Source organism: Pygocentrus nattereri, chromosome 15, assembly GCF_015220715.1.
Source record: "Pygocentrus nattereri isolate fPygNat1 chromosome 15, fPygNat1.pri, whole genome shotgun sequence".
Taxonomy (NCBI): Eukaryota; Metazoa; Chordata; class Actinopteri; order Characiformes; family Serrasalmidae; genus Pygocentrus; species Pygocentrus nattereri.
Window position 1 is genome coordinate 12,533,639 of NC_051225.1, and position 14,474 is coordinate 12,548,112.

General features: G+C 39.4%; 1 protein-coding gene across 2 annotated transcripts in view; it reads left to right on the top strand.

Annotated features, from left to right (window-relative positions):
• The window catches only part of arntl1b (aryl hydrocarbon receptor nuclear translocator-like 1b), a 38,975-nt gene that overhangs the window by 12,908 nt on the left and 11,593 nt on the right, over positions 1-14,474 (top strand). The window contains exons 3-10 of one of the 2 annotated variants that reach the window (XM_017707266.2): positions 2,457-2,557; positions 5,694-5,841; positions 6,112-6,132; positions 8,176-8,214; positions 10,394-10,432; positions 12,058-12,215; positions 13,517-13,596; positions 13,679-13,771. In XM_017707266.2, coding sequence (XP_017562755.1) covers positions 2,545-2,557; positions 5,694-5,841; positions 6,112-6,132; positions 8,176-8,214; positions 10,394-10,432; positions 12,058-12,215; positions 13,517-13,596; positions 13,679-13,771 — 591 coding nt within the window. In that variant the 5' untranslated portion in view covers positions 2,457-2,544. The remainder of the gene's footprint in view (positions 1-2,456; positions 2,558-5,693; positions 5,842-6,111; positions 6,133-8,175; positions 8,215-10,393; positions 10,433-12,057; positions 12,216-13,516; positions 13,597-13,678; positions 13,772-14,474) is intronic. The other variant, XM_037545361.1, reaches the window with a different exon arrangement.

Sequence of the window (14,474 nt, forward strand, 5' to 3'; positions counted from 1 at the left end):
GCTAGCCCAGCTGGGTGTCTGTTGAGTAATGCTCCAGAATTGGTGGTTCGCATTCTCCTAAAAGTGTTTTAAGATGTCCAATGAAAAGACTGTTTGAAAAGATTGCATAGCTGGCTTCACATGACTCAGAGAAGCATGAACTAGCCTTGAACCTCCTAGTGCTGGTAGTATCGTGGGAGACCTAGCAGGGGAGCTGAATTTCGGAGGATAAAAAATAATAGACTTCTGGCTGCCTTATTCGCTGGCGGGGTTAGAAAGAAAGAAATTTATATTTGTATTATTTATTTGGAATTTTGGCACGTCATTGGCATATTATTAACACATTATAAATGTTTTTAGCAGGTTAACTTTGACAGCCCTAAAAATGAGTTCAGCTGCTTTTATTGATTATCAAATTTGAATTTGAACTTGAATTCCTTTTAAAATTGGTGTTGGTTTCAGTAATCAGTGTCAGTCGGGCTCTAGACAAAACATAAGACAAGCTGCACAGATTGGTACAGGAATTATTGACCGACAAGAAGCACTCTCTCTGCTATAGAATATGCTTGTGGTGAACCGCGAGGGGCTGAGAGTGTTATGTGGCGTGTCTGATTCAGCGTCCTGACACCCTGAAACCCTAGTGTCATCTGGATCGGCTGAAAGGTAGTGATGTAGTAAGGGAGGGAAAATAGGTCACCGGAGAATCTAATTACAAGCCGACTGGCGGCCGCTGGAGAGCATTAGCACCGGTCCGATTCTGACAGCAGGGTGTAACCTGAGGTCTTCTGCTTTTCACACAGATTGTATTTTTTTTTTTTTTGGATTTCCAGAAATCGGACAGTGAGAGTCAGCCCATTAAACTGAAATGTTCACCGCCTGGGGAAACGAGGCATTCTAAGCAGCCTTAGCTCATTTCAAAATGTCATGTGCTCTTAAAACGCTTTGAACATGTAATACTGCCAAAGTTGGAAAGGTTAACCAGATGAGATTCATTACAGAGTAACTGCAACTGCAGCGCCCCTCTGGTTCAGCTCTGCTATTGGTGCAGATGATGTGTCTTCGTACCGAAGTACCATGACACGTATCGGTATGCAAATCAGTCAGACAACATTACCGCCCTCTGATGACACCCTACTTGTGCCACACTCATAAATATGAAAGCACAGGAGTCCAGAGTGAGGAGAGAACCACTCTCAGCTCTGAGCTAAATACCTCCAGTACCTCCTCACAAGTCTGTGAGATGCTGGCTGTCTGTACGTACTGTAAATAACCCAGTTAATCTGAGCTTAGCTTGTAATAAAGATTGATAATGTTCAACATATGATTAAGTAACCCGAAGAACCAATTGAGTAAGGCTTCACGTTTTCCTGCATTAATCCGTAGTTCCAGTGCTGCTTGCCATTCATTTCTACTCAGTGAGTTCAGACGCCGGCGGTTTGGTTTATACAGGGGAACGTGAATTTGAGTGGGAACTGAATCGGATGTAACACCGGTCAGTGCCATAAACAGCTTGCAAAACGTAGGGATTTAGGGCAACTGCAGCAAACATCGGCTGACCATGATATCAAACTGAATGAAACTTGGAGTTCAATGACATCCATTTTGTTCATTCAGGATTCAGTGCATCTAAGAAATCAGCACTCAGGTTATATTGAATATGGCCTGCTGAACAGCTCATTAGAAGGTTTTAGGCAATGTTCTACCGTTCAGCGCCTCTGCCGCTCGCTGCTAATAATTTTCAGGCACTAAAAGTTAACTCTTCAGTGGCTTGAGTCAGGGGCTCATACTGTTAAGACTCAAGACGCACTGCCTGATCAGAAACACCTTCCCTCGCTGAAGATGGGGATGGTAGTAGAGAAAAATCGTTAACCTTGTAAGACTGTGTTACCAGAGAGCCCTTTGATTCTGTCACTCTCCATATTTTCTGGTTGCTAATGTACGCTAGCTCTAAAAACACAGCAACCGGGCCCACCTGGTTTCCCTCACAGCCCCACCTCCAAATCCAAACATCACTGCTGTGCCCTCCCATTTTTGAGCATTTTCCAAATTGTGCCAGGGTGGAGTTGCTCTTTAAGCAGAGTGAGTGAGGTCAGAGATTGTATAATTGAGTTTGGTCATTTGAAACAGATGTTGCCTCTAATGTTATGCTGCTCTTTGCATAATGCTGTGAGATTTTTTTATAAGACAGTTGTTTAATCCAAGATGCCATTTTCTTTTATCATTGATGTTTGAGTCACGCATCACCCTTAAGAATGAAGGATGCATCATTCGCTCTGAAATCAGCGGCGGTACATTTAGTGAACCGTGTGTGTATTTGAGTTGACGTTAATTGGTACATATGCTTTTCTTTCATGTCTTTAGGCGAAAATGATGTGGACGTATGTGGGCCATCCATTTCTTGCGTCATCAGTATCATCACTATGATTCTCCATGTTATGAAATGCCTTAATTCCTGTCTTAACTTGTCATGTCCACAGTCTTGCCCTCTACCACCCTGCTTACCTTGCACACCACTGACCGTGGGAGAAGAGTCTTCATGAGATGGTTTGAAAAACATCAGTACTCATGAATCTCTGTGGTGAGTTGTAAAAGCCCTTTCTTTCATCCTTTCATTCTTTCCTTTTTATGGCACCACTTCTATTTAAAAATGTTTTTTTAGTTTCATGCTTCATTTACTGATCAAGATCAGGTTGTCGCTCTCATGAGAAGCAGGTTTTATGTTGTTTTTTGTTTTTTTTTGTTTTTTGCTGTCAGTGCCAAAACTAAGTGATGCTGTCCGAAAAAAAAAACAAAAAACATACGGTATCTCACAAAAGTGCAAACACACGTACACCCCTCGCATTTCTGCAAATATTTTATTATATCTTTTCATGGGACCACACTATAGAAATGAATAAGCTTAGAGTAAACGTTACCATGACAGCGAACATCACGTGATGTCCGGTCAGCATGAGATGAGTTTCCAGTTGGCATGCTTGAGTTTTTAATAGCTTTAAACTGGTAGTGGACTATAAAGAAAGCGGTGAGAGGAAGATGTCGTGTTCTGAGAAACAGAACAGTATTTACACCTTCCGATTGGAGTGTAATTGGATTCAGGCGTTTATTCTTCTATTTAACAGATTATTTAGGGGTTTACCCACCTCGTTCAATCGGATAGAAATTGAAATGACCTCAATCGTACTAGATGGTTCCTATTGAGGTGTTTACATGGACGTATTCTATTCTGATTGAGCTATTACTCAGATTATTAATGGATTATTAGGCTGCATGTAAACGTGGCTAATGTCCTCTGAAAAAAACTATTTAATGTCTAAATAGCTGGCAACACAAGTGAGTCCACCTGACAGTGAACATGTCCAAATTGTGCTCAAAGTGTCAATATTTTGTGTGACCACCATTATTATCTAGCACTGCCTTAACCCTCTTTGGCATGGAATTCACCAGAGATACACAGGTTCAGAAGAGGCTTCCTTCTGGGATGATGGCCATGCAGACCAAGTTGATGCATTGTGCGGCGTATGGTCCGAGCACTGACCAACTGACCTCCCGCTTCTTCAACCTCTGCAGCAATGCTGGCAGCACTCTTGTCTGTTTTCTGAAGCCAACCTCTGGATATGACGCTGAACACGTGGATTCAACTTCTTTGGTTGAGCCTGGCAAATGTAGTTCCGACTGGAACCGGTCCTGGATGACTGCTCAGTTTCAGGGTGCTGGCAATCTTCTTATAGCCTAGGCAATCTTTGTGGAGAGCAACAATTCTGTCACATCCTCAGAGAGTTCTTTGCCGTGAGGTGCCATGTTGAATATTCAGTGGCCAGTATGAGCAGTTTTTGTGCCCAGAACACCAAATTTTACAGCTCTGCTCCCAATTCACACCTGGAACCTTGTAGCTCTAACGAGTCACTTGACACCAGCGAGGGACAACGACACAATTGGGCACAATTCGGACATGTTCACTGTGAGGTGTATTTATATTAGATGTTATAATAACACAAAATAAAAAAAATTATCCTTCTAGAAAGTTAACATTTTGGAGATTCAACAAATATTACTTGACTTTATACTTGACATGTAAATCTAATGTCATACATGGATCACTGATCAAAAGTTTGGAATCACTGTTCAAAGATCTGCCATGAATATTTTAAACAATATAAAATAATCTAATTTTATTTAAATTTATAGAATTTGTTCAGTATGTAGTTTTTCTGTAGGAATCTGTAAAATAAATTTTAAAAAGATAGATGTGCCCAGCATGATAAGTTATAATAAAATTAACTTCCAGGATTCATCATATTTCAAAAGCAGTGCTGAAATCTTGATCAAATTGATGGAAAACACACAATTACTACATGCAATAGTTCACAACTACTTAAATAAAACTAGACACATTTTGGTGCCTGGTTAATAAGATTTAGATTAGGACTGTATTATAAGGACATAAAATGCAGTTGTCACTAAAGCTGTTTGATGTCATAGCCATAAATTATTATGAAAATAATAAGCCAGTGACTGAATGTGCTGCAAATACAGACTGTTTTTCAGGCTGTGTAAACAGAAATTTGAATAACCCCTCCTATAAGCAAATGGCAAACTTACAAAGCTTCAGAAACTGTTTGACTACTAATAGTGCCCTCTTGTGGAGAACTGTAGCCTGCAAAACCTAAGTACCATGAGCTGCATGAGGATTCATTAGGATTCCCTGACGTGAGCAGTCAGGCTACAAACACATATGAAAATTCTACTTTCAATATAGGGCTACAAAAACCAATAAATACATATCCAGTTAATTAAAAAGCTCCTTATGATAATGCAGATTTGTTGTGACAGTACCTGTCACTGCTTTGTACATGTTATACACAGCACTGAGAGTGAGAGGAATTTTTACAAGTGGTTTGTTCAGGATAGAGTAGATTTTGAGTTGTGCATGTAGGTGTATTGTCACAACCCATTTAGCCAAATCAATAAGTTACCACATTTATTTAGTGTTGTGCTTGAAGCAACTTGATCATCGTAACACCTAACAATGTATTCCTGTGTGATAATGATAAAAAAATACAATTTAACCCATGCGTGGTGGTGTTGTTGTTGTGGTCTGGTGGACCCACCTCCATGTTTGTAATCAATACAGTCATAACAATTTATGTAAAAATATCTGATGTGTAAAATATCACAATTGTCCAGCATAGGGTTCTCTTTTAGCAGCTATAGCCAGTCAGCAGCCTGTCCAAGTTGTCCACCCTCTCATATCTCATATCTCATATATATATATATATATATATATATATATATATATATATATATATATATATATATATATATATAATGTGTGTGTGTGTGTGTGTGTGTGTGTGTATGTGTGTGTGTATATGTATGTGTGTATGTATGTGTATATATATATACATACATACATACATACATACACATATATGCATACACAGAGAGACAGAAAGAAACACACATACAGACATACAGACACGTACACAATAACAGCAGGCCATGCAGGAGAAGAACAGAGTGAAGGACACAGCCCCTCCACACTTTTACACTTTTCTTTATAAAAAATGAACAAAGGCAAACATATATTTGGTAAACATTGAAAATGGGGCGAACAGCACTGAACACCACACAAGGGTTAAATAAGTAAATGATATAAGTACATTGTATAAGTTATTAGTGTAGTAATAACACAGACTGATGTTTTTACCCCACAGATGATCTAATGGCAGACCAAAGAATGGACATTTCCTCCACAATGAATGAGTTCATGTCGCCCAGTTCCACTGACCTCATCAGCAGCTCCATCGGCACGCCCGGGATGGACTATACCCGCAAGAGAAAGGGCAGTTCCACTGACTACCAGTAAGCCGAATTCTGGAGTATCAGCTTCTATCTGCCATTCAGAGCATTCTTCATGTGTCCTATGCTCCCTGTAGAGTCATTTCACCCTTCTGTGATCTTTGAGAACAGGTCACAGCCACCTGAGAGTAGTTTTAGTTTTATTTAAAGTCTTCTATCGAAAATATGATCAATAGAGTAGTTTATTATTGCAGGTAGCAGCTCCATTTGTAGGTCCTATTGTCCAAAATTTTTGAAATTAACTGAAGTTTGTCATTTTTCTTACTTTTTCAGAATTGATGGATTTTCATTTGAGTAAGTATTAAAGCAACTTAATTTAAGTCAACAGAAATGTCAAACAGTGAGATGCATTTCTTAAACTTTACCAAGTTAGAGAGAACTTGTTATGCCAGAGACTTCATAGCTATCAGGTCATAACAACATGTGCAAGCTGAAATTTTAGGTGTTATCATTCTGACATGGGAAAGAGATAAAGTTGGGCATGTGTGCCGACTCTGTTAATAACTATTCCTGTGAAGCAGAGTAAATCATTCACCAGTATAAAAGGTTTGCTACCACATTTTTATAGATTGTTGATAGACATAAGATTATCAACATATCAACCATCTAGAGGGCAGTGAGGCCATTTCCAGTGGTGTGAAATAATGTACAATCATACAGGCTCCTCATACTGTACAAAAGTCAGGAAAAAAGCTCTATGTAGAACCATTTCAACCTCTTTGGAACCACCGGTGGTTCCAAAATGCTCTTCATCATATATTCTTTTCTTCATAGCTTTCATATTTCATAAGCTACATTCAAAAGGTGGGTGTCGTATGTCTTCTTTCCAGTCATGTAGATGAGCGATGTCATTTTAAAACTTAATGATAAAACTTTCTACTGAAAGTTGACCCACTTTACACAAATCTGAGCTATAAATGGATCTCAGATGACATCTCTTCAGTGATCTGCACTGTAAAAAAATGTATAAAAAATACAAAGTTTTTTTGGCATTCAGCAGTAAAATGTAAGCATGTGACATTATGTTTATGATTCATAAAACACTTTCTGTTAATTTGTTTGGAGCTTTTATAAATAAACACCATCAATTTACACGTATTTCATGCAGTTGCTGAGTAATTTGCATTAAGATTTGGGCAATTCAGTTGGAAAAAAATCTATATACCCTGGAGAATAAGAGGTTGAATGTTTCTTTGCATGATAAAATGGTTCTTCAGAGTGATGAAGAATGTGTTGTATGTGGTTCTATATAGCACCAGAAAGCCTTCTTCTGTTGTTATAAGCTTGACATCGTAATAGTAGGAGAACCATTTTTGTTGCTATGTACAACACCTCAATCTGAAGAACCCTATCACCATGCAAAGAACCATTTAAGCATGAAATGGTACTATATAGAACTCATGGTTATAAATAGAACCATTGCCTTTAGTAAACAACCATTTTTTAAGTGTGTACTCAAATAAATAATATAGAAATAAAATTTTAATAAAAATATACGATTGCGTTCACCTGTAGCGCAAGGAAACTGAGTACTGGTCTTAGAAGCTGGTGTTATTGTTGAAATATTATGGGATCTCCTCTGTGATCCTTCAGGAAGAGCAGTTAATCTAAGAAATAATTACAAGATCTTTTATATGCCTCATTCACGAAAGAGATTTGGAGCCACGCTTATCACAGTCACAAGTTCTACAAAACAGTCTCTTTTATCTGTTGTAGTAAGGAAGTATTAAGATTTCCTTCCTCATTCATACTCATACAAAACCTTGTATCTCCAAAATGGTAACTTTACAGGAGAAGGAAAAAACCTACTCTACTTTTAATGTGAGTCAATGGAACCAGACTTATTTCTGAGCCATTTTGGGTCATTTCTTTTGGTCCATTCTTCATAAAATTTACACGCAATGTAAAGGGCTACAGGTATTTTCAAATTATGTCAAAAATGACAAAAATGGAGATATAAGGTTTTGTCCCGACAGCAGCAATATGCTTGTGCACCAAAGCACATAGAGATTTAAAATGAAAGAATTACAGATTCATTAACGTGGATCACTTTGCCAAGTTCACTTTGTCGCTGCTTTTTTAAAAATTTTTTGCATAATATGAAATCTCCAGGGTGATAAAAGTAAAAAAAAAAAAAAGTCCAGAAATACTTCAACTAAATGTCTTTACCTTCTGTTATAAATTAAGAAAGCTTTACAGAAGAGAGTAAAACCTATCATTTTGTGGATACAAGGTTTTGATCTGGCAGTCATAATATCACTCTTCACATACTCTAAATAAAGTTAAAGGGTTTGAAAATGGATTGTCTAGACTAACGTTATTGTTTGATTTGTCAAGGGACGGTATGGACACAGACAAGGACAAACAGCTTGGAAGGTAAATATAACATCTGTATGAAGTGATTTGTCTTGCTTTGTTTACAAAAATTTATGCTGCACATATTTATTGCTGTTTTACAACCCCAGTTCCACATAAGTTGGGATGTTGTGTAAAATGTAAATAAAAACAAAATGCAGTGGCTTGCAAATGTCATAGACCCATATTTTATTCACAATGGAACCTAGAACAGATCAGATGTTGAAAGTGAGATATTTTACCATTTCATGAAAAACATTAATTCATTTGGAACTTGATGGCAGCAACGCATCTCAGGAAAGTTGGGACAGGGCCACGTCTACCATTCTGTAGCATCCCCTCTTCTTTTAACAGAGACCAATTGCTGGTGTTTTGGGAGAGGAATGTTGTCCCATTGGTGTCTGATGTAGGATTCTAGCTGCTCAACAGTCCTGGGTCTTCTTTGCTGGATTTTTCGTTTTATGATGCGCCAGATCTTTTCTACTGGTGACAGGTCTGGACTGCAGGCAGCCAGTTCAGCATCCGGAGTCTTCTTCTGTGAAGCCATGCTCCTGTGATGGATGCAGTATGTGGTTTAGCATTGTCTTGCTGAAATATGCAAGGCCTTCCCTGAAAGAGACTCTGTCTGGATGGGAGCATATGCTGTTCTGAAACCTTTATATAGACCACTGCAGTCCTGTATCATTCAGTAGTCCTCATTATGCCTATATTAGGAACTCTGGGTCTAAGCCCCATTTCTCTTTTTAGCCCCCTGGGTTAAATAAAAATGTGCAGAACCCAGTACGTTTTGTCCTGTAAACATTTTTCTCCTGAATACCACTGAATCCTCTGAATTACGAGGTCATAAAGAGCTGTAAAACTAATATTGCTACATGCGAGCTAAAGCTACCACACATCAATTTGATGTCACTGTACTACACAAAACTAAGGCTATGTTTACACAGCAGGTAAAAGTGGCCCAAATCTGATCTTTTTCCTCATATGTGACACAGGGCTGTGCCTGTGTGGCTGTGTGAACAGAAAAAATGTGTTGAATCTGACATTTTCAAATCCGATTTGAGATGCTTTCATATGTGGTACTGAAATCCGATCCATATCCGATCTGTGGCAATGCAATGAAGCTGTTCAGCATTGATAGAGCTTTTCCAGGTGTATTAGGCAGTGATGCAGCCCCAGACTGTCAGAGATGCAGGCTTTTGAACTGTGCACTGATAACAAGCTGGATGATCCCTTTCCGCTGGAGTCCGTAGGATATGGCATCCGTGGTTTCCAAAAAGATTTTCAAATTTTTATTTATCTGACCACAGAACATTTTTTCATTTTGCCTCAGTCCTTTTTAAATGAGCTTTTGCCCAAAGAAGATGGTGCCGTTTCTGGATCCTGTTTCTTCATTGCATTATAGGGCTTTTACTTGCATTTGTGGATTGTACGGCGATCTGTGTTCACAGACAGTGATTTCTGGAAGTGTTTCTGAGCCCATTTAGAATTAGAATTAGAATTTACAACCATTTGTCACTGTGTTTGCACACTGTGAAATTAGACCTCTGCATTTAACCCATCCGTGCAGTGAAACACCCATCCATGCACACAAGTGAACACACACACTAGGGGGCAGTGAGTACACTTGCCCAGAGCAGTGGGCAGCCCTATCCACGGTGTCTGGGGAGCAGTTGGGGGTTAGGTGCCTTGCTCAAGGGCACTTCAGTCATGGACTGTCAGCCAAGGGGATCGAACCGGCAACCTTCCAGTCACAGGGCTGGTCCTCCCCCTGCAGTGATTTCCAGTACAGAATCATGCCTGGTTTTATCCAGTGCAGCCTGAGGGCCCAAAGATCACGAGTGTCCACTACTGACTATGGGCCTTGTCCCTTGTGTACAGGGATTTCTTTGAAGATTCTTTGAATCTTTTGATGATATTATGTACTGTAGATGGTGGGATATTCAAAGTCTTCACAATTTTATGTTGAGGAACATTTTTCTAAAAGTGTTCCACAATTTTTAGACACTGTTTTTCAGAGATTGGTGAACCTCAGCCTATGAGATTTACAAATCATTGCATTCTGGTTGTATTTACATTTATTTACATTTTACACAGTGTGCCAACTTTGCTGGTATTGGGGTTGTAATTTTAAACCATAGATAAGCATAAATGTGGTGCTTCTGAGATTGTTCCTAAATATAAGACTTTTGTCACCCAACAGGGATTGCATTGACCAGCAAGGCCGGGTTAAGAATGCCAGGTACTTTTATTTTCGACTTCACTCACTCTTTTCACAGTCATGCAGGATGTAAATGGTTCTGTATTCAGTAACACGTCCCCTCATAACATAATTGCTAAGTGTGCACAGTTGCAACTGGACAAAACCAGATTTGGTGGACATTGGCTTTTAACGTGATGAGCAGTTTATTTTTATATTATCTGTTATGTGTAATGACTTTAGGTTCATTTTTTTAAAGATAATTATGAGTTTGCTGTATTTGAGTACACTTGTTACACTTTTCCAAGAATTTTCGCTGTATGGACATATTTCAAAGTGTGGCCAAAAGTATGTGGGCACCCCTCCTAATTAATGAGGTCAGGAGATGAGGTCTCCACAGACAGACACTGCAGTCGAATGGTTTGTGATGAGCTCAGTGACTTTAAATGTGGCACCTTTGCCACAAGATTTCTGCTCTGCTGAATCTGCCTTGGTCGATGTGCATTGTGAAATGAAGGCATCTAGGAACACCAACAGCTCAGCCACAGAGTTGTAGACCATGCACGTGGGGCCACCAATTGCTGAACCTCACTACAGAGTTCCAAACTGCCGCTGGAAGCAACATCAGCACAAGAACTGCGCGTCAGGAGCTTCATGAACTAAGATATCATGGCTGAGCAACTGTACACAAGCCTAAATTGCACTATACACTATTCTAGCTTATGCTTGGCACTGTGCAAAGCAGTGGATGCCAGGAAAAAGCTCTCTACCAGAAAGTATAGCGTCATCTGTAAAGTTTGATGAAGGTGGTCTGGGACTGTTTTTCATGGTTTGTCTTGGCCTCTTAGTTCCAGTGAAGGGTAACACTAACACTACAGCAAACAAAGACGTTTTAGACAAGTGGAGAAACAGATGCCAGACCTCAACCCCACTGAACACCCTTGGGATAAACTGGAACGTTGATTGCAAGCCAAGCCTGCTTGTCCAGCATCAGTGCTTGACCTCGCAAGTGCTCTTTTGATTGAATCGGCACAAATTCCCACAGACACACTTTAAAATCTTGTGGAAATCCTTTTCAGAAGAGTGGAGGCTGTTACAGCCACAGAGAATGACCAGCTCTATGTTAATGCCTGGTGGTTAATGGTTTTGGAATAATATATGTCTACAGCTTACATGGGTAGGGTCAGGTGTCCACATACTGTTGACTGTTTAGTGTATGTGAAGCTATGTGTTTTTTATAAGGGCATTCATTTTTCCTGCAAAATTGGAGCTGCAAGTAAAGACCAAATAAACTGTTAAATTAAGCCTGTTGGTTTCCAAATATGGCTAAAACCAGGGGTGCACAACTCTGGTCCTGGAGTGCCAGAGTCTAGCACATTTTAGAGGTTTCCCCACTCAAACACATCCACTTAACCTGGCAGTTAACAGATAAGTGTAAACAGGTGTGTTGAAATGGGTAAAGCACCAAACTGTGCTGGGCACCGGCCCTTCAGGACCAGAGTTGTGCACTCCTGGCTTGTACTGACTATTAACCGGCCAATAAAAATCGTCCAGAATGGGCTGTAGAGAAGTTGGAATCTGAATCACAAATTCATGAACAGTGAAAGTGAAAGATAGTTTAGAGCTTTGCCATGTTTTTATGAGTCTTGTCTTTGGGTTCCACACAGGGAGGCTCACAGTCAGATTGAGAAGAGACGCAGAGACAAAATGAACAGCTTCATTGACGAGTTGGCCTCTCTAGTGCCTACCTGCAGTGCCATGTCCCGCAAACTGGACAAGCTTACCGTGCTGCGCATGGCCGTCCAGCACATGAAAACTTTACGAGGTGAGGAAGCTTCACTGCTTGTTAGGGCTGCACAATATGGACAGAATAAGCTATTATATATCTTGGACATGTTTTGGTATTGGGTAACTTGGTAAACTGCGGTATTAAACACACACTGTAGTGTAATCCTGGACAGTTTGGAACACCATAACTGCATTTTAGTCAAACAAGTTTGTCTAGATATGTTTTAGAGACACAGGGCAGTTCTGCTTTCTCAAACTCCTACTGCGCTGTCGCATACAGGTCACATAATATGGTCCCTCCTCTATGTGCAGCTTGTAAACAATCATCATCACCATCATCGTCACTTTTATTTGTATTTTCCTTTCCCATGCTCAACGAGATCAAAGAATGTCAACACATTAAACAAGAGATACACAATTACTTCAAATTACTTCCTTCTTTAATAAAGACATGTGAAGTACACACGCACTTCTTGTAAGTCGCTCTGGATAAGAGCGTCTGCTAAATGCTGTAAATGTAAATGTATTTTTAAAGCAACTAAAAACACAAGCACTGCTCACTGCTGCTCATTTCACTCTGACTAGACCTCAATTGATGCTCGCTGTCATGGTAACGTCTACTCTAAATGGCACTCCACGCATGTGTGTCATTTTGGATCAGATTACTTGTTGTGAGCATGTAAACAAAGATTTTCATCTAATTGTTGAGTAGAGTGAGCATAAACACCTCAGTGTTTATCTGTAATCAGATTGTATTCAGTCGGACTGGAACAAATCTTTGCATGTAAACACAGCCAGTGATAACATAGTTGTAACGAGTATTTCTTTACATGAAGATGGATAGGAGGCTTCCTAAATACACTTGGGAAGATCTATAGTAATGTGCTTGTTTTATTCTTCTCAAACAGCAAAGGCCAAAGTCGTAGTAAGTTTACTATTCAGTGTGTTGTGCAGCTCTATTATATTTCAGTTGCAGTCAGTTCAATTCACAGAATGTTTATAAGGCAACATGACACCTACACAAGGTTGTAATGACAACTGACATAACCCTACATAACTGTTTATAAATGCTTGTTCCTATCATTCTCTATAAAGCTTACATTTTCCAATTTTGATCAAAGTCAGCTACAGTAGCTTTTATGACAGATGATGCCTGCTGTAATAAGCACTTATAAACTGTTACGTACGTTGTAATGACGAGCTTATATATGTGTCATGTAGCCTTATGAACAGCACCCTACAGTAAAGTGTTACCGAATGTTTTAGCAGTGTAAAAATGATGTTACATTGTTATCCATTATGCACTGTTACTCTTCATTACCATGCTTTATCTATAAGGTGCTGCAAACCCCTACACTGAAGCTAACTACAAACCAGCCTTCCTGTCAGACGATGAACTGAAGCACTTAATACTGAGGGTATGTAGGACCCACAGCCTACTAACCTTACGTTTTTAAAGTCAAGGAGTTTTTGGTTTTTGATTTTTGATTTGATCCACAGGCTGCTGATGGTTTTCTCTTTGTGGTCGGCTGTGATCGGGGAAAGATTCTGTTCGTTTCAGAATCGGTGTACAAAATTCTTAACTACAGTCAAGTAGGTCCTACTGTCTTGCCATTATGTGATTCATTTGTTTTAGGCCCTGTTAAACTTGATATTAAAGACTCAAGTGATCTGATCGTAAGTGGACAACGAGATATGGAGCCAGTTACTTCTACCATTTCCATGTGTCTCAGCTGCGAATTGAGTGCTTACATATGATCAGTGGTGGACAGTAACAAAGTAAATGTAATAAAATACTGTACTTAAGTAGTGTTTTGTGTATCTGTACTTTACTGAAGTATTTCTTTTTTTGAGTGCCCGCTACATTTCAAAGTTAAATATCTTACATTTTACTTCACTACATTTTGAGAAATCTGTCGTTCCTTTTGGTTTATGTGTGTATAAAAACATAAAGAAGAAAGAAGAACACCAATCAGGGCACAGCGGTCACTTTGTTTTGAGCTTGTTTTGATCTATTGGTCATACTGACCCAGTGCAGCACACAGTTCAATGTCAGTGCAGCAGTGTAAAATTTTGGGAGAGTCTGTTCAACATAAATTGTTGTTGGTAGTTGGTTGGTGTAGTGGTTAACACCTTTGCCTTCTACGCTGTAGACTGGGGTTCAATCCCCCAGCAGGGCAAGTACCCTACACTATACCAATAAGAGTCCTTGGGCAAGACTCCTAACACCACCTTTGCCTTCCTGTGTAAAATGATCTAATTGTAAGTCGCTTTGGATAAGAGCATCAGCAAAATG